The sequence below is a fragment of the Pongo abelii genome, chromosome 16 (assembly GCF_028885655.2).
Source record: "Pongo abelii isolate AG06213 chromosome 16, NHGRI_mPonAbe1-v2.0_pri, whole genome shotgun sequence".
In the NCBI taxonomy this organism is placed as follows: Eukaryota; Metazoa; Chordata; class Mammalia; order Primates; family Hominidae; genus Pongo; species Pongo abelii.
This window is the reverse complement of record NC_072001.2, coordinates 18,498,623-18,523,976: the sequence shown is the minus strand read 5'-3', so window position 1 is coordinate 18,523,976 and position 25,354 is coordinate 18,498,623. Positions and strand designations below refer to the sequence as shown.

At 42.4% G+C, this 25,354-nt stretch overlaps 2 protein-coding genes across 13 annotated transcripts in view; one reads left to right on the top strand and one right to left on the bottom strand.

The window, feature by feature from the left end:
- Window positions 1-1,756: 1,756 nt before the first annotated feature.
- Window positions 1,757-15,662, bottom strand: LOC134760236 (uncharacterized). Its single transcript, XM_063716336.1, has 5 exons — window positions 15,582-15,662; window positions 11,268-12,025; window positions 9,180-9,325; window positions 8,067-8,260; window positions 1,757-1,902 (listed from the first exon to the last, which is right to left on the bottom strand). Exons 1-5 carry the CDS (start codon window positions 15,660-15,662, stop codon window positions 1,897-1,899), a joined length of 1,185 nt encoding a protein of 394 aa, XP_063572406.1. The 3' UTR covers window positions 1,757-1,896.
- The window catches only part of LOC103889500 (E3 ubiquitin-protein ligase HERC2), a 46,229-nt gene continuing 32,594 nt past the window's right edge, over window positions 11,720-25,354 (top strand). For 10 of the 12 annotated variants that reach the window (XM_063716397.1, XM_063716391.1, XM_063716387.1 and 7 more), the window contains exons 1-3: window positions 11,720-11,893; window positions 12,492-12,594; window positions 17,206-17,340. In XM_063716397.1, the coding sequence (XP_063572467.1) occupies window positions 17,324-17,340 (17 nt within the window). In that variant the 5' untranslated portion in view covers window positions 11,720-11,893; window positions 12,492-12,594; window positions 17,206-17,323. Of the gene's footprint in view, window positions 11,894-11,936; window positions 12,104-12,147; window positions 12,235-12,491; window positions 12,595-17,205; window positions 17,341-25,354 lie in introns of those variants that run through there. The other 2 variants (XM_063716389.1, XM_063716390.1) reach the window with 2 other exon arrangements.

The following is a 25,354-nucleotide window of genomic DNA, read 5'->3' as shown; positions in this document are numbered from 1 at the left end:
AAAATATTTTAAGTTCTGGGATACATGTGCAGGACGTGCAGGTTTGTTACATAGGTAAACGTGTGCCATGGTGGTTTGCTACACCTATCAACCTATCACTTAGGTTTTAAGGCCCCCATGCACTAGCTATTTATCCTGATGCTCTCCCTGCCCCCAGCCTCCTGATAGGTCCCAGTGTGTTTTGTTCCCCTCCCTGTGTGCGTGTGTTCTCGTTATTCAGCTCCCACTTATAAGTGAGAACATGTGGTGTTTGGTTTTCTGTTCCTGTGTTAGTTTACTGGGGACAATGGCTTCCAGCTCCATCTATGTCCCTGCAAAGGGAACATGATCTTGTTCCTTTTTATGACTGCATAGTATTCCATGGTGTATAGGTACCACATTTTCTTTATCCAGTCTGTCATTGATGGGCATTTGGGTTGATTCCATGTCTGTGCTATTGTGAATAGTGAAGCAAAAAACAGATGCAATAGGAATGCTTTTACACTGTTGGTGGGAATGTAAATTAGTTCAGCCATTGTGGAAGACAGTGTGGCAATTCCTAAAAGACCTAGAACCAGAATTGCCATTTGACCCAGCAATCTCATTACTGGGTATATACCCAAAGAAATATAAGTCATTCTATTATAATGAAACATAATGTAAAAATACCTCGAGTCTATTTGTATTTTGGTAATATCTGAATAAAACATAAAATATTATGCACACATCTTTATATCCTTTTATCCATATCTCTCTTTCTTTAAATCATTTTGGTTAAAATTTGTTATCACCTCCTGACTCTATATATATATTTTTTCTTTTCTGGAAGAAAGCTCACCTAAGCCTTATTCAAATGCATCTTCTCAATCTTTACCTACCACCCCTCCTGCCTTTTTGTTCCAGTTTCCTCTTATCATTGTACTGATGTGGAGATAACGAAAGAGAATATCACTGTCAGCCACCGGCAGTGCCTTTTCAGAGAAGAGCAATGGGGAGGAAATTGAGCAGACAAAGCCAGAATCCCCATTAGCACACAGAAAGAGGGAGCTCAGGATAACCACATACATTAATAATTCTTGTCCCCCAAAGGGAAGCTCTGTAAAATAAGTTGTATTACATCTGTACATAGCAGTACTTGAAATATAACTCTAGCTTAAGTATTTTAAGCATCTCCGTGATATGAACCTAAGGGAATAAACTCAATAAATCAATATTTATAAGCTCTGTTCACTTATTTCTTGTGGTTTCAGCCACTGATTTCAGAATATGCATGAAAAATATATTTCTTCTGAATATTTGATTTCATGATCCTAAGTAGACACATCTCTGTATTGGGTTTCAACAAGTCCACAAAAGTTAAATACCTACTTTTAGCCAGCTTTGATTTTCACAAGTTTAATTCTGACATTTAGTGATATACAATATGTAAAATAACCTGGCACTATATCTGTCATATCATAAGTACTTGGCAAACATTTCACTTTACTCTTTCTCATAATTGAATAATGGCTCAATAATAAAAGTCTGCAGGGAAAAATTTAACCTCTTATTTATCAATTACAAATAGTTTAAGACAGATAATTCCCCTTTCCTTGTTACCTTTAACGCTGAGTCATTAAAATTGTGAGCAATATATTTATTTTGAGGAAACTATTTTTTACTAAGTTTTTTTTTTTAGAATTTTATGAGTCTTCAAAATAACTAGAAAATCTTAAAGTGTCACCAAACAGAAGTGGACATTTAATAAACACCTCAACTTTAATACTTACAGAAAATCATTTGAAGGCTGTCACTCCTCTGGGTATTACAAATTTTAGCCTTGGTCAAATCGAATCACCAGGAGGCTACAAACTTGAACTACATTGCCTTAGTCTCCAACAGAATTTCTTTCCTTGAATTAAGTTTTCGGGCCATGCCCTACTCCTTTTAATAAAAGAACAATACAACAAATAGTCATATGAAATCCATTTTGTTGCCTAATACAAAAATATTGTTGAAGAGTATCATAGTTCAATGGCCCATATATATAAAATGTCTCAGCAAAGGCACTTATATCATAATTCAGTACTAGGAAATGATTTCCTTCAGGCAAGCTCCCTCTTAATTTTTTTTTTTTTTTTTTTTTGAGACGGAGTCTCGCTCTGTTGCCCAGGCTGGAGTGCAGTGGCACCATCCTGGCTCACTGCAAGCTCCACCACCTGGGTTCACACCATTGTCCTGCCTCAGTCTCCTGAGTAGCTGGGACTACAGGCGCCCGCCACCACGCCTGGCTAATTTTTTGTATTTTTAGTAGAGACAGGGTTTCACCGTGTAAGCCAGGATGGTCTCGATATCCTGACCTCATAATCCTCCCGCCTTGGACTCCCACAGTGCTGGGATTACAGGCGTGAGTCACTGCGCCCAGCCCCTCCCCATTAATTAAGGTGAGAAATGCATAAATGATGATGGTAGTCATTGACGCATCAGTTACAAAAGAGTGAGGCCAGGTAATTGGATGACACCTGCACAGGGCTCTGGGGTCTCAAGGAAAATGACAGGTGTTTGTGTATTCCAAAAATGTGGACATGATGGCATAAGGCCCAATGAAGAAGGGGTAGATTATGAATGGTGTTATCTTGAACATAAGGAGACTGAGATAGTGTAGTTTTTAAAATGGCAGCATGAAAAAAGGTGATTGCTAACCCCACCCCACCTTATGGTAAGTGTCTGAAGAATAATCTTTCTAGGGACTACTAGTGGGTATTCTTAAAGGAAAGAGGCAGCTTTCTGTTTGAGTAGGAAGGTATTAGAAGCAGTATATGAAGGAATAAAAATATAAAAGAGAAATATTGGAGCAAGAGTGGGAAGTATGGTTAAAGATAAGGAAATGGCAGAGCACTTTAGGGAAATATGGTGTGAGACAGAAAAGAGGCATTTTTGACTGATGAAAATACTAATCATGGCTAACACTTACTAGCATTTATCGTATGTCAAGCATTGTTCTAGGTACTTTACGTGTATTAACTGTTATGATTCTCACATTAACCCCAGAAGGTCAGGCCTATCACTTTACAGGAAGTTTAAGCAACTTCCGAAATATTAACACTTCTTCTGAATTGCTTCTCTGGTGACAGGAATAAGAGTCGCAGTAGCATCAACTTGCTAAAAAGTTTAAAATGATGCTCAGAATAAAGGTATTTTACTGCTTTTTGAGACTCATTGTAAAACGGCTTGAAACGTCTTTGCCCTCAATCTCTGCCAGAGGGAAATTGGATGAGTTGCTAAAGAATATGGAATTAATTATCCAAAAACACTTTAGATATTTCTCTTTGTATAGGGTATTGTAAATGGTCTTTAGCTAATTATAATTTAATATCTCACTTGTCTCTCTCATACATAGGTACATATGATATATACACGTGTATGTGTACAATTCAATACATCTATGTGTCTATGTAGCTACCTATGTATGCATGTATGTATGTATGGATCTGCCTATCTATTAATCTATCTCTATGTATCTACCTACCTATCTATATCTGTGTCTATCAAGTTCAGGAATGCTTGGCATTCTTCTAACATCTGTGGGGTATTTACGGATTAGGCTATGATGATAGATTTCCAGCTTCATTTCTTTTTAAAATCTTTTATTCTTCTTGCCCATTTTCCTTTTCCTGTGCCTAAAGGACAGTTTCTCCTCAATTTAGGACTTCTTCCTTTTGCTCTCTTATCCACTCATTTGCAGACCTTCTGTTCTCAGCCAGAACATCCCTTTTGTGCACTGTACAACCTGTTGACACTGTCACAGTTGCCACTTGATCACTGCAGATAAAGGAGGAAGTAGCAATTCTGGAATGGGTGGCTTATCTCTTGGCTTTATAACTGGATACCTTCATCTGCCATTCAGTCACTCTTTTTTATTATGGAGACATATTTTCTGGGAAAATGCTACCATGAAGCAGGACCAATCTCCAGTTCAAGGTACCTCTTGATTTATTCATTCCAAAGCATCCCCTGTTAGGAATTAGGGCTCAGATCACAGGGTCATCTGCTCTGTAAGTAAAAGGCTGACAAAAAGTCTGTTACTTCACTGCTCTTTACATTAGGGTAATATTAACAATGGAAATCCAGTTCATTCAATAAAACAAGTGTCGATGAAGAGTCAAACTCGGTAAAATATTTTAAGGGACTTATTCTGAGCCAAATATGAGTGACCACGGCACATGACACAGCCCTAAGGAGATCCTGAGAACACATGCCCAAGGTGGTCAGGGTGCAGGTTAGTTTTATACATTTTAGGGAGATATGAGACATCAATCAAATACATTTAAGAAAGACATTGGTTTGGTTCAGAAAGGCGGGACAATTCAAAGCAGGGATGGGTGGGCTTTCAGGCTATAGGTAAATTTAAACATTTTCCAATTGACAATTGGTTGAGTTTGTCTAAAAACCTGGGATCAAAGGAAAGGAAATGTTCAGGTTAAGCTAAAAGATTGTGGATACCAAGGTTCTTCTGAAGTCTTATAGTGGCTGCCCTTAGAGATAATAGATGACAAGTATTTCCTATTCAGACCTTTAAACAATGCTAGACTTCTACTAATTTCTTCAGGATTGGGAGGGCTTGGAAGAAAAAGATCTAGCTATGTCAACAGAGATTCTTTACAGATGCGTATGTCCCCCAACAAAGGGCAGCTTTGCAGGACCATTTCAAAATATGGCAAAGAAACTTGCTTTTGGGGTAAATTCTTTTTTACTTTCTTCTTTGTCACATAATGTTATGCCAGAGTCAGATTGCAAAGTAAGCCATGATATATAGGGTTAAATAAAATCCATCTGATGAGAATTTATGGTTAGTAAGGGATGACTCCCCAGACCCCTTAGATAGGAATATGGGCAAAATAAAAAAATCAGAGCTTAGTCTTACACGTTATTGAAAAACAATGAGCTACCAATTTTATTTATTTATATTCTTTCAGTGGTCTTCAACAGGTGGCTCATGAATTCACATATTTGACAATTGTAATGTGAAATAAATTTAAGATATTTCAACAACAATCATATAGGAAAATATAGATAAATAAGAAACTATAAAAATTATACTTTCAAACCTTTCCTTCTCTAAGACACATGGTTTATCTGATCTCACACCGATATTGAACATACAACTTAATTTTTAAAATTAATTTTTCTCACTTTAGAAAACTGGCATCTTGAGGCCGGGCACAGTGGCTCACACCTGTAATCCCAGCTCTTTGGGAGGCCGAGGCAGGCGGATCACGAGATCAGGAGATCAAGACCATGCTGGCTAACACGTTGAAACCCCGTCTCTACTAAAAATACAAAAAATGAGCCAGGCGTGGCGGCGGGCGCCTGTAGTCCCACCTAATCAGGAGGCTGAGGCAGGAGAATCGCTTGAACCCAGGAGACAGAGATTGCAGTGAGCCGAGATCATGCCATTGCACTCCAGCCTGGGCAACAACAGTGAAACTCTGTATTGAAGAAAAATAATAATAATGATAATAATAATCCATGGGTCAAAGAACAATTCTCAAAAGAAATTAGAAAATACTTTGAACATAAATGAAAACGCATCAAAATTTGTGGGTTTAATTAAAGCACTGCTTAGAGGAAAATTTATAGCATCAAATCATTATATATTACAGAAAAGATAGGTCTAAATCAGCAATCTAAGTTTCCACCTTAAGAAACTAAAAAAGAGCAAAGTGAACACAAAACAAGCCAAAGGGACAAATGACAAGATAAAAGCAGAAAACCAATGGGATTGATAGCAAAAAAACAAAGCAAAAATTAATGAAACTTAAAGACTGTTCTTTGAAAAGATCAATAAAATTGAAAAACTCTAGCAAAACTGACAAAGAAAAAAACAGAAAAGACACAGATTATCAGTATCAGGAATGAATGAAGGGACATCACTGCAGGCCCCACAGAATTCAGATGATTAGCAAGAGAATGCTAAGGAAAACTTGACATGTAAAAATCAGACAACTTAGATGAAATAAAGCAATGTCTGAGTGCCACAAACCAGGAAAATCCTCCTAGAAACAAACAGGTCACCTCAATAGTTCTATATCTGTTAAATAAATTGAATTTGCAAAATCTTTTTTTTTTTTTTTTTGAGCCGGAGTCTCACTCTGTCACCCAGGCTGGAGTGCATTGGTGCAATCTCAGCTCTCTGCAATCTCCGCCTCCCAGGTTCAAGTGATTCTCCTGCCTTAGCCTCCTGAGTAGCTGGGATTACAGGCGCACGCCACCAAGCTCGACTAATTTTTTGTATTTTTAGTAGAAACGGGGTTTCACCATGTTAGCCAGGCTGGTCTCAAACTCCTGACCTCTGGTGATCCACCTGCCTTGGCCTCCCAACGTGCTGGGATTATAGGCGTGAGCCACCGCGCCCGGCGTATAATCTTTTAGAAAGAAATCTCCAGGTTCAGATGGATTCAAAAACATTTAAAGAAGAAATAACACTAATTCTACACAATCCCTTATAGAAAATGGAAAATGAGGGAACACATGCCAATACTTTGTATAAGGTCAGCTTTCCCCTGACAGAAAGTCAGACGAGATAGTATAATACAAAGAAAGAAAACTGCAAACCAACATCCCTGATGAGCGTCAATAGAAAAATCCTCAAAAACGTGTTACCAAGTCAAATTTAGCAATACAGAAACAGAATAGGGCTGGGCGCAGTGGCTCACGCCTATAATCATAGGAATTTGGGATGCCAAGGAGGGTGGATCACTTGAGGTCAGGAGTTGGAGACCAGGCTGGCCAACATGGTGAAACCCCATCTCTATTAAAAACAAACAAACAAACAAACAAACAAAATTAGCCAGGTGTGATGGTGCACACCTCTAATCCCAGCTACTCAGGAAGCTGAGGCAGGAGAATTGCTTGAACCCAGGATGCAGAGGTTGCAGAGAGCTGAGATTGCACCAATGCACTCCAGCCTGGGTGACAGAGTGAGATTCTGTCTCAAAAAAAAAAAAAAAATAGAGTAGTAAATTGTGGCCAAGTGATCCCTATCCCAGTAACACAAGGCTTGGTCAGTATTTAAAAATCAGGCTGGTATAGTGTCTCACACCTGTAATCCCAGCACTTTGGGAGGCCAAGGCAGGCAGATCACTTGAGCTCAGGATTTCAAGACCAGCCTGGGCCACATAGTGAAACCCCATCTCTAAAAAAGAAAAAAAAAAGTTTAAGAAAAGGAAAGTAAAAATCATCAATGTAATACACCACACTAACACACTAAAGAAGGAAAACTGCATGACCATTTCATTTGGATTAAAAGCATTTAACAAATTTTAACACCCATTCAGGATTTTTCAAAAGCTTCTAAAAGGGGGAATTAAGGCCGGGCACGGTGGCTCACGCCTGTAATCTCAGCACTTTGGGAGGCCGAGGCAGGCAGATCACAAGGTCAGGAGATCAAGAGCATGCTGGCTAACACGGTGAAACCCCGTCTCTACTAAAAATACAGAAAGTTAGCTGAGCACGGTGGCAGGCACCTGTAGTCCCAGCTACCCGGGAGGCTGAGGCAGGAGAATGGCGTGAACCCAGGAGGCGGAGTTTGCAGTGAGCCGAGATCACGCCAGCGCATGCCAGCCTGGGCATAGAACGAGACTCTGTCTCAAAAAAAAAAAAAAAAAAAAATTGGGGGGAATTAAAGAAACTGCCTTAATCTGGTAATAAGGCACCTACATAAATATGCGCAGCTAACATCACAGTTGATGGTGAAAGACTGAACTGCTTTCCCCTACAGTCAGGAGCAAGGCAGGGCACCCACTATCACCTCTCCTACTCAGCTTCACACTGCAAGTCCTGGCCAGGGCAATCAGGCCGGGAAAAATACATAAAAGGCAAGCAGACTGGAAAGGAAGAAATGAAACTGCCCCTCTATACAGATAGCATTTAATTGTCCATGAAGAAAACCCAAGGAAACTACAATGAAGCTCATAATAAATGAGTTTAGCACAACTGCAGGACACAAGAACAACAAACAAAACTCAGTGGTATTTCCTATATACTGATAATGAACAACTGGAATCCAAAATCCTCCAAAATACCAAATCAACCTCTATATTCAGTACCTGGGCAGGCCCACAGGTAATTCCCACTATGTGTTTGGCATCCAGTCCTGGCAATGCTGCAGGTTCTGGCTTGGTCACGCGCAAGGTGTCAAAGTGCTGGCACTGGTCGTTGCTCCTCCAGCTGTGGACCTCGCTGTCCTCAGTCAGAGCCAGGCAGTGGGTGGAGCCTGCAGCCACATCAATCACCTTCTTCCCTACAAGGAAAGAGGGATGCAGATGCAGCTTCAAGCCTATGACCTGAATGGCCTAGAAAGATATTTCCACTAGGCCATTCAGGTCAGAAAGCTTTTAATATTACCTTCTTGAGGATAATCTGTTGCTTTAATATTAAGCACAATCATTTGCTTTGGGTGTGTTATTAAAACTCCTGTATTTTGTCAGCTACAATTTGTTAGGACCCACAGCCTACAAACATCATAATGCTGGGATATGAAAAGGATCTGTTCTTTTTTCTCCTCCTCATTCAGATTTTCATTCCGAAAGAAACAAGGTGCTTTTAATTAACCATTAGATCACATTCTCCCATCCCAGATACAACAATGCACAGCACACTCTTCACTGAGGAAGGCTTCCTAAGAAGAAATCTATTGTTCTCTCAGAGTTAGGAGATATCACTATTTAAAACGTTGTTTCTATTTAAACACTCAGCAAAATATTCTATTTTTCTTTCCTGGTAAATCTAACATGACAAACACAAAGGGTGTTTCACAGAAATGTCAACATATAAAATAATTCAGCTGAAAAAACACACTGCAGTGAGGGGAACAATTCTATTCTAGGAGCTTACCATAAGTTAACATCAGCAACAACAAAAGGTGTTTTCAACAGTAATTTAAATACCCTCAAAGTAAACGATTTCTGTATCTAATAATTGTCGTAGCTTTCCTATACTAATGGAGGGGAATATAAACAAGGAGGCAAGTGAAATTCAAATACCATTCAATGACACAGAGTAAACTTCTTACTCTGCAACTTATCTCAGAAGCCTAGAAAATAATAAATACCGTATGGGCACACAAAACTCTTAGACATCAAGATATTAACTCTTAGACATCAAGATATTAACAAGATATAAACAGAAACCCATTTTAAAACTCAGCTCCAATCACTTACTGCAGGACATCCGCAAGCTACCAAAACTCAACGAGTGACGGTGTGTTACAGAATGGGTGTCTGCGTCTTCGAAAGGTTCACATTTGCTCTTGAATGACAATTTTTCTGATACAGTGGCCCAGATATGACCAATGATCTCATGCCATCTGGTGTTCAGAGAAGGTACTACATGAGAAGCAAATCCCAAACAAGAAGGTTTGTCTCTCAACCCTCTTTTTATATTTTTTATTTTGAGACAGGGTCTCACTCTATTGCCCAGGTTGGAGTGCAGGGGCCTGGTCTTGGCTTACTGCAGCCTCAACCTCCCCGGCTCTTGCTTACTGCAGCCTCAACCTCCCCGGCTCACGTGATTCTACCACCTCAGCCTCCCACATAGCTGGGACCACAGGTGGGCACCACCATGTCCACCTAATTTTTGTATTTTTTGTAGGGATGGGATTATGCCATGTTGCCCAGGCTGATCTCGAACTTCTGGGATCAAGCAATCTCTCTGCCTCCATCTCCCGAAATGCTGGGATTACAGGCATGAGCCACCATGCCCAGCCCTGCTTTAATTTAAAGTGTATTTCATTTGATATTAGTACAGCCACTTCGGCTCTTTTTTGTTACTATTTGAATGTTGTATCTTTGTATTCTTTTACTTTCAATCTGTTTATTTTAATTTAAAATGTTTATCTTGTAGATAGCACATTGGTGGATCATTTTCTTTTTTAATACTTTCAGCCAGTCGGCTTTGCTTTTTTTCTTTTTTTTTTTTTTTTGAGAGAGAGTTTTGCTTGTCATCCAGGCTGGAGTGCAATGGTGCCACCTCAGCTCACTGCAGCCTCTGCCTCCTGGGTTCAAGCGATTCTCCAGCCTCGGCCTGCTGAGTAGTTGGGATTCCAGGTGCCTGAAACCATGCCTGGCTAATTTTTGTATTTTTAATAGAGACAGGGGTTTCTTCATGTTGGTCAGGCTGGTCTTGAACTCCTGACCTCAGGTGATCTGCCGCCTCGGCCTCCCAAAGTGCTGGGATTACAGGCGTAAGCCACCGCACCCGGCCAAAGTGGTGGATTTTTTTTTTCTCAGAAAATCTATTCCATTCCTTTTCCAGAAACTGAATTTGTACAAGTTAACTAAAATAAATATTTATACTCCAATTTTTTTTGTTCTGAGGTCTTATTGAGTTTTAAGAATAGAATTTTATCTTTACACGTTTAGAAAAATTAGAAAATATAGATAAAATATAACTAAGAAAATAATAACATCTTTTCCTTGTGTTCTAAGTTCATTACTATTAGCCGAGTGCAGTGGCTCACACCTGTAATCCCAGCATTTTGGGAGACTGAGGCGGGCGGATCACTTGATTCCAGGAGTTTGAGACCAGCCTGGGCCACATGGCAAAACCCTGTCTCTACAAAAAATACAAAAATTAGCCAGGCGTGGTTGCATGTGCCTGCAGTCCAGCTACTGGCAAAGCTGAGGTGGAGAACCACCTGAAGCCGGTAAGTCAAGGCTGCACTGCAGCCTCTGTCCCCCAGGCTGGAGTGCAGTGATGCAGTCTCAGCTCACTGCAATCTCCGCCTCCCGGGTTCAAGCGATTCTCCTGCCTCAGCCTCCCGAGTAGCTGGGATTACAGGAACGTGCCACCACACCAGGCTAATTTTTGTATTTTTAGTAGAGAAGGGGTCTCACCATGTTGGTCAGGCTGGTCTTGAACTCCTAACCTCAAATGATCCACCTGCCTCGGCCTCCCAAAGTGCTGGTATTACAGGCATGACCACCAGGCCTGGCCAGTATTTTTCTTAGAGGCAGGATCTCACTCTGTTGCCCAGGCTGGGAGTGCAGTGGCATGATCTCAGCTCACTGTAGCATTGATCTCCCAGGCTGAGGCGATTCTCCTGCCTCAGCCTCTGGAGCAGCTGGGATCACAGGTGTGCGCCACCACACCTGGCTAATTGTTAATTTCTTTTTTTAAGAGATGGGGTCTTGCTATGTTGCCCAGTCGGGCAACATGGGATCCTCCAACTCCAGGCTTTGAGGGATCCTCCCGCTTCAGCCTCCCAAAGCTCTGAAAATTACAGACGTGAGCCACTTTGCCGGGCCTACATTGTTTTATATTTCTTCAATTTTGTTTCGTGGTCGCTGGAGGTGTTTCTTTCTTGGATTCCCTGCCGAGTGCTTCCACAGCTGCTCCATGTAATCTGCCCAAGACTCTTGCTGCATTCAGTTGAACACACACCAGGAAACTCTTCAGTCCCCAGCCGACCACACAAAGATCCGTTCTCATCCCCAGGGGAGCTGGTCTCGCCACTCGATCCCTGAACAGCTCCAGTTGGCGTGAGCGCAACCACCCGCGGCATAATTAAGAGCGCTGGGCGGGGAGAGACAGTCTCCTGTGGGAGTGCGGGCGGGCGTGCGTGCAACGGAAATCCCGCCTTCCGGCGCCCGCGGTTGGCCCTGGCCGCAGCCCGTGAGCACCAAGCAGGAAGATAAACGGGATTGCGGGAAGCCGGAGAGTCCGGAGGAGCCGCGAAGGGCTTCTCTTCCCCTTTGGCTGCGCCCGCGGAGCAGCCCCGTTGCGATTGGCCGTACGCGGGGGGAGGTAGTCCCGTGTCCGCCCGCCCCTCGGGCCTCGAGAGGCGCCGGGATCGTGGGCGCGGGCTGAGCCAGCGGCTGCTGTGTGGCTGTGTCCGCAAGCCGGCGGGGCGAGGCTGCCCGGCCCAGCGCGTCAGGTCCTGGCCTGGGACACCGGGGACGCCAGCTGCGGGGGCGGTGCGGGCGCGGGGCTGGTGGGCGTGGGCGCGGCGGCCGCACCTGGGCCTGCGCTGACCGTCCGCGGCGCAGCCTCCGGCCTCTCTTCGTCTCTAGGTGGTGGTGGCTGTGGATTTTTCTACTGGCGATCCTTTTGAGTAATTTGTTTCACGCACGTGCCCTGCTGTGGGGTAAAGCGGCAGATTTATGCTGCTGTCATTTGTCGGTTAACACGATGGACTTCCTGTCGTGTGTGTGTACTTTTTGGATTTGAGGGCAGATGACATTGTGACTTGGCCTCATGTGAGCGTCCATTCTCCAGGTCTCGCCAGCGTGGTGCAGAAACCCGGCACACCCTGCCTACCTTGGAAGGAGGCTTTCCCTTCCCCGAACCTCCCTCTCCCTCCATCTCTTCCCTCTTTCCCTCTCTCCCCCTCACTCCCTTCCCCCAGCTCTTCTCTCCCCTCTTTCTGTTCTCTCTCTGTCTCTCTTTTTTTTTTTCTGCATTAAACTTTTTCGGGAGTGTCTTTGTAAATTATTAAAAAGCGTTAGGTCTTCAACATGTATGTTTACTTGCAGGCCTGAGAACTGGGAGGAAGCTGGAGAAAAGATGCCCTCTGAATCTTTCTGTTTGGCTGCCCAGGCTCGACTTGACTCCAAATGGTTGCAAACAGATATACAGGTGGGGTTTGACATGTCTTTTTCTTGATGTGTTTCTGCTTCCATTAAATTTCTCGGGTAAGGCTTTTTTTTTAGGGCATGTAAGGGGAAGTCAGTTGTATCTTGCTATATTAGAGGAGCAGGTTTATTTCCTGTAACTTATAATGTTAACAGTCTTTATGGCTGTTTTTGTAAATTGTGCACGGCTGCCTTTTAATTAGTTTCTTGCAAGTGCACGAAACTTGAGATATATGAATAGGCAAAATTTTTTTCCTATTTATTATTGCTGGTTAAGAAATCTGCCACACTCCTAACCATATCAGTGACTGTTGTTACTGACAGTTTTTGAGCTGTTGAGTTAACTGTGGAGGGGAAAATTGGAGAAGTAAGTTCAGTAATTATGGCCTGTAGAAACTCACTCATTTTATGAGGTCTTGTGTTTGTGTTTCTGGAGAGATGAGAGTTAGTTCAGTTGAGCTGTTTGGTTTGTATTTGTAACCAATACAAGGACTAAGGACAATTGTGTTGAAACTGAGGTCATGATGTTAGGATCTTGAGGGCTGAAGGCTCCAAATAAATGGTATATATAGAATTCTATCTGACTTGAAATTTTCCCTTTCTGGACCTCCACATGCTGAGGCTAACAGTGTCCATATGACAGTGCCTTCCATGACAGGAATCAGCAACTTTTTTTTTTTTTTTTGGGCACGTATCAGTGATTCACTCTGTATATTTTAAAAAGTTTTAACCTCTTCCTCCTAGCCCTCCAGTATTTGTTAATAAATTAAAACGTTCCCCGAAGTGTTTTCTGTGAAACAGTAGTTCCAAAAGATGCTCTTAGAAAAACTAAGTACATGGAAAAATCTAAACTATGTGTTTTATTCATTACATTTGATGAATTTTGTTGTTGTTGTTTTTTCCTCTCGAGAGGAAGTCTTGCTCTGTCGCTCAGGCTGGAGTGCAGTGGCATGATCCTGGCTCACTGCATCCTCCACCTCTTGGGTTCAAGCAGTTCTCTGCTTCGGCCTCCTGAGTAGCTGGGATTACTGGTGCCCTCCACCTCGCCCAGCTAATTTTTATGCTTTTAGTAGAGACGGACTTTCACCATATTGGCCAGGCTGGTCTTGAATTCCTGACCTCATGATCCGCCCCCCTTGGCCTCCCAAAGTGTTGGGATTACAGGCTTGAGCCACCGCGCTTGGCCCACATTTGATGAATTTTTTTGCCCTTTGTTCTTTTAAAAATCATGGTTAGAAAGCAGAGCATAATTGTTCTTTACGTAGATCCCAAGTGATTGGGATTTTTAGGGAGATTTTTTGGCACTCAGTAAATGTCTTTATTTTTAGTGTGGCATGATGTGTGTTTTTTATTATTAGAAAATATTTATAGATAGATTTATACATATTAAATTCCTTTTTTTTTTTTTTGAGACAGCGTCTCACTGTGTTGCCCAGGCTGGAATCCAGTGGTGCCATCTCGGCTCACTGCAGCCTCCGCCTTCTGGATTCAAATGATTCTCCTGTCTCAGCCTCCAGAGCTGCTGGGATTACAGGTGGCTGCCACCACGCCCGGCCAATTTTTGTATTTTTAGTAGAGATGGGGTTTCACCATGTTGGCCAGGCTGGTCTCAAACTCCTGACCTCAAGTGATCCGCCCGCCTCGGCCTCCCAAAGTGCTGGGATTACAGGTGTGAGCTGCCCACCTGGCTCATTTTCACTCTCCATTAGCTGCTTTTTTCCTCCATTCATTTCCTACCTTTCTGTGTATGATTTCTGAATTCAGTGTATTTCACGTCTTAACCTTCTGAATTGTTTGTTCTTTCATTTTACATGTTGTTAAGGAAAATAAGAGGCTAAGTGAGACTTATAAATTTGCATGTAGTTTCTCAGATCGGGATAAATGCTCACCTGTTGTAGAATGGGACTCTGCTCTTGCTTCACCCAGGATGCGTTTCTCAGTTTCTTTCTAGAGTGGGGCCACACCCTACTCCAGCCCTCCAGATGCAGCTCCCTGCTCTGATATGATTCCACCAGACTGTATTCCAGCTGTCCTCCCTAACCTGGACCTAGATATTTTCTTTCTTTCTTTCTTTTTTGTGAGATGAAGTCTCACTCGGTGGTCGGTGGTCCAGGCTGGAGTGCAGTGGCACAATCTCGGCTCACTGCAACCTCTACCTCCCAGGTTCAAGTGATTCTTCTGCGTCAGCCTCCTGAGTAGCTGGGATTACAGGTGCCGGCCATCACACCCAGCTAATTTTTGTATTTTTGTAGAGACAGGGTTTCACCATGTTGGCCAGGCTGATCTTGAACTCCTGACCTCAAGTGATCTGCCCGCCTCAGCCTCCCAAAGTGCTGAGATTACAGGCGTGAGCCACCGTGCCCAGCCCCTGGACCTAGATATTTTCTCATGACCCTTTCCAAAGCCAGATTTGCATCGATTAGTTATATGTATGTGATAGGTTTTTCTAAAGTTTTTTTTAGATGTTATCTTTTTACTTTAGTATAAAAGTGCTTTGAATACGCTGAATGTTAAATACATGTTTGTAGAATTTCATTGAAACTTTAATATTAATGAGAACCATTAACTTTTTGTGTGTGTGTGTGTGTGACACGCAGTCTCGCCCTGTCGCCCAGGCTGGAGTGCAGTGGCATGATCTCGGCTCATTGCAACCTCTGCCTTCCAGGTTCAAGCGATTCTCCTGCCTCAGCCTCCCGAGTAGCTGGTATTACAGGCACATGCCACCACACCTGGCTAATTTTTGTATTTTTAGTAGAGACGGGGTTTCACCATGTTGGTCAGGCTGGTCTCGAACTCCTGACCTTGTGATCCGCCCGCCTTGGCCTCCCAAATTGCTGGGATTACAGGTGTGAGCCACTGCACCCAGCTGATGTTTTTTTAATTAAAAAACTTATATAAAATTTATTTTATTGTGGTATCTAGTTGAGTAAATTTTGACCTCTATAGATTCATGTAACCCCCACCATCATCAGGATGGAGAAGTTTCATCACCTCAAAAGCTCCCTTAAGGTGCTCCTTTTTATCACATGTTCCCTGGGCTCCTACCCTGGCAGCCACTGATCTGTTCTCCATCGGTGTAGGGTATTCTTTTTGAGAATGTCATGTAAGTAGAACCGTATTTTAAGTAACATTTTGAAACCATCTTCATTTACTCCCAGTTATATGTTTGAGATTTACCAGTTGTTCTGTGTATTAATGGTTCTTTATATTGCTGAATAGTAGTATTTCATCATTTGGATGTACCACATGGTGTTTATCCATTCTGCTATTGTAGGACCTTGTGGTTGTTTCCGTTTTTCTTTCACAATTGTAATCCTGCTGTGAGCATTTCTGTACAGATTTTGTGTGAATGTAGTTTCCATTTCCCTAGGATAAAGACCTAGTAGTGTGAAAGTTGGGTCATGTGCTGAACTGTTTTCCGAAGCAAGTTAAGGCATAGTTTTAGATGGTCTTAATGACTTAAAAATATTGTGATCTAAAAAGTTTACCAAGGTGTCATCTGTGTTAAGAACTTGAAATGCACCACTATTTCTTCATTACACTTTTGTTTATTCTTTGGAAAATACGACTTAAATAGCACACAGTTTATTTGTTACCATAAAAATTCTGACTAAAGTTATATATGTGTATATACCTACATATAACTATATATAGTTATGAATATTAATACGAATATTGTATCTTTGAAATTTCATGATTCTGCCCTATTTATGCAAATGAAAACGGTTGGTAAATATTTTGCTAATTATTACTTGAACTGATTTTCTGTGTCAGTTTTTGTTCATGTTTATTTCAGATAACAGAGGGGTCTCTATATTTCAATATGAAAAGTTTTACCACCAAACTATTTCTGTACCTTTTAGGTGTCATTTTGTTTTCATCACCAGTGTTATCAAATTGTTTAACAATCTTATTGCTTCTAAATAATTTCTATTTGTAAGCCTACCTGTACACTATAATTAAATGTTAACTGATGTTTCTTATAGAAGTCATCTATACTACGTAATTTTCACTCTTAAGAAACTGATTTCAGTAGAATGGCTTAAAAATCCCATTAGGAAGTTGATGGAATATCATTTTGGAGACATGCTTTAAATAATTTGATATATTGGTTTCTTTTCTTTTCTTTTCTTTTTTTTTTTGAGATGGCATCTCGCTTTGTCACCCAGGTTGGAGTGCATTGGCACCATCTCGGCTCACTGCAAGCTCTGCCTCCCAGATTCACACCATTCTTCTGCCTCAGCCTCCCCAGTAGCTGGGACTACAGGCGCCCGCTGTCATGCCCGGCCAATTTTTTGCATTTTTAGTAGAGGTGGGGTTTCACCATGTTAGCCAGGACGGTCTCGATCTCCTGACCTCGTGATCCACCCGCCTCAGCCTCCCAAAGTGCTGGGATTACAGGTGTGAGCCACCGCACCCGGCCAATGTTTTGGTTTCTTTATGAAAATTTTACTGGATCTGTTACAGATATGACTGATGTATTTTATTTTTAAGTTGTCAAACATTCAGTTCATGATGTGTGTTTAACTTTTCGGGGAGGGACATTTGCAGAGACTGACTAATGGTATGGCATTCTGAAAAGCGGTTACAGATTAAAAATTTTTTAATTCTGCAGATGATAGTGTTGAACAAAGTGGAACAAAGAAAGAAGATCTGGATGACAGAGAGAAAAAAGATGAAGAAGAAACTCCTACACCTGTATATAGTGCCAAGTGAATTCTGGACAGCTGGGTATGGGGCAAGCAACCAGGTAATCTTCTGAGTTTTGGCACTTTGGAAAGCTTGATCTGACACTCCTTTTCTAAATAACTTGGATGGATTATTAGTAATTTTTTGGTAACAATTTTTTTTTTTTTTTTTTTTTGAGATGAAGTCTCACTGTGTTGCCCAGGCTGGAGTGCAGTGGCGGGATCTCGGCTCACTGCAAGCTCCGCCTCCCGGGTTCACACCATTCTCCTGCCTCAGGCTCAGCCTCCCGAGTAGCTGAGACTACAGGCACCTGCCACCATGCCTGGGTAATTTTTTGTAGTTTTAGTAGAGACGGGGTTTCACTGTGTTAGCCAGGATGGTCTCGATCTCCTGACCTTGTGATCTGCCTGCCTCGGCCTCCCAAAGTGCTGGGATTACAGGCGTGAGCCACCACACCTGGTCTGTTAACAATTTTTAAAAATGTAATTTAAAAAATTTAAATATTGTGGTAAAATATACATACCATAAAACTTAACCATTTTAACCATTTTTATGTGCACAGTTCATTGGCATTAAGTATATTCACATTGTTGCCCAGCCATCACCACCATCCATCTCTAGAACTTTTGCATTTTCTCTGACTGAAACTCTGTATCCATGAAACACTTAACTCCTTGCTGCCCCCAAGCAACCACCATTCTACTTTTGTCTCAGAATTTGACTACTCAAGGTGTCTCCTTATAAGGGGAATCATACAGTATTTGTCCTTTTGTGACTGGGTTATTGAACTTCTTAGGTCTGTGGGGTTCATCCGCATGTGTCAAAATTTTCTTCCTTTTAAAGGCTCAATACTAGTCCATTATATATGTAAGCCACATTTTATCCCTTCATCAGTGGACACTCAGGTTGCTTTCGTCTCTTGACTTGTGTGAGTAATGCTGCTATGAACATTGGTTTACAAGTGTCTTGAGTCTCTGCTTTTAATTCTTTGTGTCTATACCTAGGAGTGGAATTGGTCAATAGATTTTTTTGTTTTTGTTTGTTTTTTTGAGACCGAGTCTGGTTCCATCTCCCAGGCTGGAGTGTAGTGGCGCAATCTCGGCTCACTGCAAGCTCTGCTTCCCGGGTTCACGCCATTCTCCTGCCTCAGCCTCCCAAGTAGCTGGGACTACAGGCGCCCGCCACCACGCCCAGCTAATTTTTTTGTATTTTTAGTAGAGACGGGGTTTCACCGTGTTAGCCAGGATGGTCTCGATCTCCTGACCTCGTGATCCGCCTGCCTCGGCCTCCCAAAGTGCTGGGATTACAGGCGTGATCCACCGCGCCTGGCCAATAATGTGGTAGTTTTATGTTTAACTTATTATTTATTGTTATTTTTGAGATTAGGTCTCACTCTGTCGCTCAGGCTGGAATGCAGTGATGTAATCATAGCTCACTGCAGCCTTGGACTCCTGAGCTGAAGTGATCTTTTTGCCTCAGCCTCCCAAGTAGCTGTGACTACAGGTGAACAACACCACGCTTGACTAATTAGAGACAGACTCTCACTGTGTTGCCCAGGCTAGTCTTACACTCCTGGCTTCAAGTGATCTTCCTGCCTCAGACTCCTGAGTTACTGAGATTACAGGTGTGAACCACTGCACCTGGCAGTAGATGTAACTTTTTGAGGAACCAGTAAACTGTTTTCCACAGTGGCTACACTGTTTTACATTCTTGCAGCCGTATACCAAGGTTCCAGTTTCTCCACGCCCTCACCAACACTTTTTCTTTTTTTTTCCTTGTCTGATGATAGCCATCCTTTTTTGTGTGAGTAGGTACAGCATCTCATTGTTGTGATTTGCATTTCCCTGATGATTAGTCATGCTGAGCATCTTTTTACATGCTTATTCACCATTTGTATACATTTACTGGAGAAATGTCTGTTCAAATCCTTTGCACATTTTTTTTTTTTTTTTTTGGAGACGGAGTTTGGCTCTTGTTGCCCAGGCTGGAGTGCAGTGGCACAATCTTGGCTCATTGCAACCTCCACCTCCTGGGTTCAAGTGATTCTCCTGCCTCAGTTTCCTGAGTAACTGGGATTACAGGTACCTGCCACCATTCCTGGCTAATTTTTTGTGTTTTTAGTAGAGACGAGGTTTCACTATGTTGGCCAGGCTGATCTTGAACTCCTGACCTCGGGTGATCCACCCACCAAGGCCTCCCAAAGTGCTGGTATTACAGGCATGAGCCACTGTGCCTGGCCCTTTTGCCCATTTTTTAATTGAGTTTTTTGTTTTGGGTTATAGGAGTTCTTTATCATGGATGGAGTTCATAATCTCTTCCCTTTCTCCAACCCGGTGAAACCCATATATTTATTCTTTGCTTACTTTATTTTGTGTAATTAAATTTTTTAAATGTGTGATGCATTTTTGTTCCAATTAAAAATATACCTGGATTCTTATAAAAATGTATAGATGATAAAGATTTCACGTGACTGCCCACCCCAATTTCAGTTTTCCTCTAAGAGTTAGCCACTATTATCCCTTCAGTGTGGATATTCAGACTTTCTTTTCCTTGAATGGACATACCTGTGTAAATGTACATATATAAAAATAATTTGTGATGCCAGGCATGGTAGCTCACGCCTGTAATCCCAGCACTTTGGGATGCTGAGGTGAGAGAATTGCTTGAGGCCAGCAGTTTGAAGCTGCAGTGAACTGTGATTGTGCCACTACACCCAACCTGGGTGACAGGGTGAGACCCTGTCTCTTAGAAAAAGTCCGTATGTGGGGTTAATAATAGTACCTACCTTGTAGGCTATTATGGGCTCAGTACAGTAGGCTAGGCAGAGTGCCTATGCAGTTATCTTGTGTGTAGTAAGTACCAGCATATACTACCTGTTATCCAGAAGTTTGCTGAAATGTGCCTTGTATTTTCTCTCTTTCCATTTTGGTCAGTTTTAGTAGAAGTTATCAGTTTAATTGAGTTTTTTCAAAGAGCCAGTTGTTGGTTTTATTGATTTTGTTTGTTTTGTTTTTCATTGATTTCTGTTTACTCTTTATTATTTCCTTTTTTCTGCTGCTTTGGGTTCCATTTGCTCTTCTGTCTCTTCTAGTTTTTTTTTTTGAGACACAGAGTCTCGCTCTGACTCCCAGGCTGGAGTGCATTGGCACCATCTCAGCTCACTGCAAGCTCCGCCTCCCGGATTCACGCCATTCTCCTTCCTCAACCTCCCGAGTTGCTGGGACTACAGGCGCCCGTCACCACGCCCGGCTAATTTTTTGTATTTTTAGTAGAGGCGGGGTTTCACCATGTTAGCCAGCATGGTCTCGATCTCGCGACCTCATGATCTGCCCGCCTTGGCCTCCCAAAGTGCTAGGATTACAGGTGTGAGTCACCACACCCGTCCCTCTTCTAGTTTTTTAAGGTAAAGGCTTAGATCATTGACTTTAGATTTTTTGTCTTTTCTAACAGGTGTTCAAAACTATAACATAAATTTATCTCTAAGCGTTGTTTAGCCACATTTCACAAATTTGGAAATGTTTATTTATTTTCATCTTCATTCAGTTGAAAATATTTTCTAATTTCCCTTTTAATTTCTTCTTTTACCCACTTATTATTTGGAAATGTGTTATTTCATTTCTAAATGTTTGGGGATTTTCAAATATCTCTTGTTAACAATTTCTAAATTAGTTGTAGTCAGAGAAAATATTCTGTGATTTCAATGTTGAGGCTTGTCTTAAGCCCCAGAATATGATCTGTTCTGTGGAATGTTTCATGCACACGTAATAAGAATGTGGCCGGGTACGGTGACTCATGCCTGTAATCCCAGCACTTTGGGAGGCCAAGGTGGGTGGATTACTTGAGGTCAGGAGTTCGAGACCAGCCTGGCCAACATGGTGAAACACTGTCTCTACGAAAAATACAAAAATTAACTGGGTCTGGTGGTGGGCGCCTGTAATCTCGATTGTGCCACTGCATTTTATTCTGGGTGACAAAGTGAGACTATGTCTCAAAAAAAAAGAAAAATGTGTATTTTGCTGCCCCGTAAAGCTTAATGAGATCAAGTTGATAGTGTTCAGGTATCCTTGACTTGAAATAATTTTCTGCCTACTTGTTCTATTCACTGTTAGAAGAGGAGTTGAACTAACACACAAGGTTGGATTACCACATTAGTTTGACGTGAATCTCAGAGATCTTACCCGTTCCTGATTACTTAGTAACTTTAAAGATACAAGTAATATCCTCACTTGTGTGCTCAGGCAAAGTGGGGAGAGATGTGGGACAAGCTGTGCAACTCCCCCAAGTCCGTCCTCTTTGAACCCCGCCTGAGAGATGAGACCTCTCACTGAGGCGTGCCGTCCCCTCACTGAGGCATGTCGTCCTCTCAGGTCTGTCGTCCCCTCACTGAGGCGTGTCGTCCCCTCAGGTGTGTCGTCCCCTCACTGAGGCATGTCGTCCCCTCAGGTGTGTCGTCCCCTCACTGAGGCGTGCCGCCCCCTCACTGAGGTGTGTCGTCCCCTCACTGAGGCGTGTCGTCCCCTCACTGAGGCGTGTCGTCCCCTCACTGAGGTGTGTCGTCCCCTCACTGAGGCGTGTTGCCCTCTCACTGAGGCGTGTCGTCTTCTCACTGAGGTGTGTCATCATCTCACTGAACAAGGAGCATTAAGGATGTGCAGTGTTCCCATTTTGTAGTCAGATGGTTTATACACCTTAGGGAACCTTTTCCAGGGAGCCATGTCCCATAAGTCTGTGGATTTTAGGTATGTTTACCAAACACAATCCTCAACTAACCACATCTTGCTAAAAACATTTCATAGATAAGGACTTTTTTCCTAGCAAATACTAGTCATTTATTTACAGAGAAGCCAGTCTCAGCATCTCAGCGTTCTGGGGAGATGAGCCCCAGTGACTGGCCTTTATTTCCCTGGAGTATCTCCATTGTGCTGGGGAGGCATGAAGAGCAATTTCACTGCTTAGTTCCTCTTCTGAGGAGAATTGAAATCTCTCATGCTAATTATGGATTATTTTCTTTCAGCTCTGCAGTTTTTGCTTCATGTATTTGAAAACTATGTTATAAGGTGCATGCAGTTTTTTTCTTTTTTTTTTTTTGGAGACGGAGTGTTGTGTGTCCCACAGGCTGGAGTGCAGTGGCGCGATCTCAGCTCACTGCAACCTCAGCCTCACAGGTTCACGGCATTCTCCTGCCTCAGCCTCCCGAGTAGCTGGGACTACCGGTGCCTGCCACCACGCCCGGCTAATCTTTTTGTATTTTTAATGGAGACGGGGTTTCGCCGTGTTAGCCAGGATGGTCTCAATCTACTGACCTCATGATCTGCACGCCTCAGCCTCCCAAAGTGCTGGGATTACAGGCGTGAGCCACCATGCCCAGCCAGGTGCATGCACTTTTAGGATTTTTATGTCATTTTCATAAATTTGACCCCCTTTATCTCCGGTGATATTCTTTGTTGTGAAGTAACCTTGGTCTGACTACCCTCTTTTCTTCTGATTTGGTGTTTGCATAGTGTGTTTGCCTGGTTTAGCTTTTTTCACTTTCAACCTTTGTGTATATGTAAAGTGGATTTCTTTTAGGTATCATATAATTAGGTCTTGCTTCTTTATTCACCCTGACAACCTCTGTTTTTTATTTGGAATCTTTAGACCACTTGGGTTTAAATCTATCATCTCTGGCATTTTCAGGTACATCTTTAACTTGTCACTCTCCACTTGCAAATGGTATTAACGCTGCCTGAGCTGCGGGGCAATGCTCTGACCACAGCTTCCTGCTTCTGACCTGTTCTTGGTTGGTTGTGTTGCTGTGTCATATGTCCAAGTGAACACCACGGCCTGGCTAATTCTGTATTTTTGAGTAGAGACAGGGTTTCGTCATGTTTGTCGGGCTGGTTTCGAACTCCTGACCTCAGGTGGTCCACCTGCCTTGGCCTCCCAAAAGCCACCACGACCGGCCAAAAAAAAAGTATTTATGTTAACCTACATGTTTATCATTTTGGGCCCTTAAGGTTTTGTTTATATCCCAGTTGCCCTCTGGTATCATTTTCCTTCAGTTTGAAGATCTTCATTTATCATTTCTAGATCTGCTGGCAGAGAAGTTTTTCAGTCTGTCTGGTTATCAATTTTGGCTTTATCTCTGACTCTACACAAATCACTTTGTCTCACCTTGGGCCTCTCATGTATAAAATAGGAGTAAGTGGCCGGGTGCGGTGGCTCACGCCTGTAATCTCAGCACTTTGGGAGGGCGAGGCGGGTGGGTCACGAGGTCAGGAGATTGAGACCATCCTAGCTAACACGGTGAAACCCCATCTCTACTAAAAATACAAAAAAATTAGCTGGGCGTGGTGGCAGGCACCTGTAGTCCCAGCTACTCGGGAGGCTGAGGCAGGAGAATGGCGTGAACCCAGGAGGCAGAGCTTGTAGTGAGCCGAGATCACACCACTGCACTCCAGCCTGGGTGACAGAGTGAGACTCTGTCTCAAAAAAAAAAAAAAAAAAAAAAGGAATAAGTATAATATAATGTAAATAATTAAAATTATATAATATATATAAAATAAGTGAATACTTATCAGAGAGTTGCTGTGCAAATGACATGAAATAATGCACTTGAAGCTTCTAAGTCAGTGCCTGGCGCATACTGTTTGATAAACATTTGTTGTGATTTTTAAAATCTGTTGTTTTGCCTTTCTCCTTCTTTCCCCTCACCTAGCTATCAAAGTACCTACAGTTATGGGTGGGTAACTAGCCACGAAGTATACCTTTCTTGCTCAGATTAAAGCCCAGCTTGTTGACTCAGGGCAGCTTTAATGAAGAGGGTTTACTTGGAAGCCCTGCTTGCTCACAGGTATGGAGCTTTCGCAGAACCGACTCTCTACCTGGCAGCCTTGAAGGGGCTTGGATTCAAAGCATGTTCTTCAGCCACGTCATCTTTAGTCAAACTGCAGGTGGAATTTGTCGCTTTTAGAATAGCTCCTATTCCTTTCATTCCTTTTTTTCTTTTTTGCTTTTGCATCTCAACCTAAAAAGAAAAACACATTAATTTGAGCCATAGGAATTTAAAACTTGCTTTTTCTTTTGCTTAGATACGTTTGACTAAAACTTCCTTTTTCACAGGTTTATTTTTTCCAATATTTTATTATGAAAAAAAAATACGGAAAAGTTGAAAGAATTTTACAGTGCGCACCCACATATTCACCACCTAAGACTGTGCCGCTGGCATCATCCCACTTGCTTTATCACTGCTCTCTCCACCTTTTCGTCCCTCTATTCATCCATCAGTCCCTCACATTTTTTTTGCAGTGTTTCCAAGGAGACCTCTGGACACTTGCTTCTCAACACTGCAGCGTGTAGGCCCTCAGCAGGAGTTCAGAAGTGCACATTTCACAGTGAACCTTCTGAGAGTGTTGACAAATCACAGCTTTTCTTTTTGTCTAATGAAAAGGGCTTGCTGGCCATTGGGTGTTGTAATCTCTTAGGAGAGTAAACTCTTAGTGACTATCTAAATCATTCCTAATAATTCTCTCTGCAGTGTAAAGTAGGTCTAGGAGGACCCTCTCTGACATTGTTGTTAGCATAGGTTTTAGCTTAAGGTTTTGTAAATGCTGCTTATCAAAGTGATGAAGTTCCCATTTGTTACTGTTTTTTGAGAATTTTTATGCATGAGTATTGAGTTTTGTCATTTGCTTTTTCTTTTGTTTTTTTTTTTTGAGACGGAGTCTCGCTCTGTGGCCCAGGCTGGAGTCCAGTGGCGTGATCTTGACTCATTGCCAGCTCTGCCTCCCAGGTTCACGCCATTCTCCTGCCTCAGCCTCCTGTAGCTGGGATTACAGGTGTCCGCCACCACGCCCTGCTAATTTTTTGTATTTTTAGTAGAGACGGGGTTTCACTGTATTAGCCAGGAAGGTCTCGATCTCCTGACCTTGTGATTTGCCCGCCTCGGCCTTGCAGAGTGCTGGGATTACAGGCGTGAGCCACTGTGCCCAGCCTGTCATTTGCTTTTTCTAAATCAATTGATTTGTAATCATGCAATTTCTGTTCTTTAGCCTATTAATAGGGTGGGTTACATTGATTTTTGACTGTTGAACCAG

Excerpts from the sequence above, each read along its gene's own strand:
- LOC134760236 (XM_063716336.1), bottom strand. The coding sequence starts at position 15,662 with ATGGAGAACAGATCAGTGGCTGCCAGGGTAGGAGCCCAGGGAACATGT. Across the intron at positions 12,026-15,581 it reads ACCTTAAGGGAGCTTTTGAG|AGACGAAGAGAGGCCGGAGG; the intron begins GTGATGAAACTT and ends ACCACCACCTAG. Across the intron at positions 9,326-11,267 it reads TTGAAGAAATATAAAACAAT|ATGGCATGAGATCATTGGTC; the intron begins GTAGGCCCGGCA and ends TCTGAACACCAG.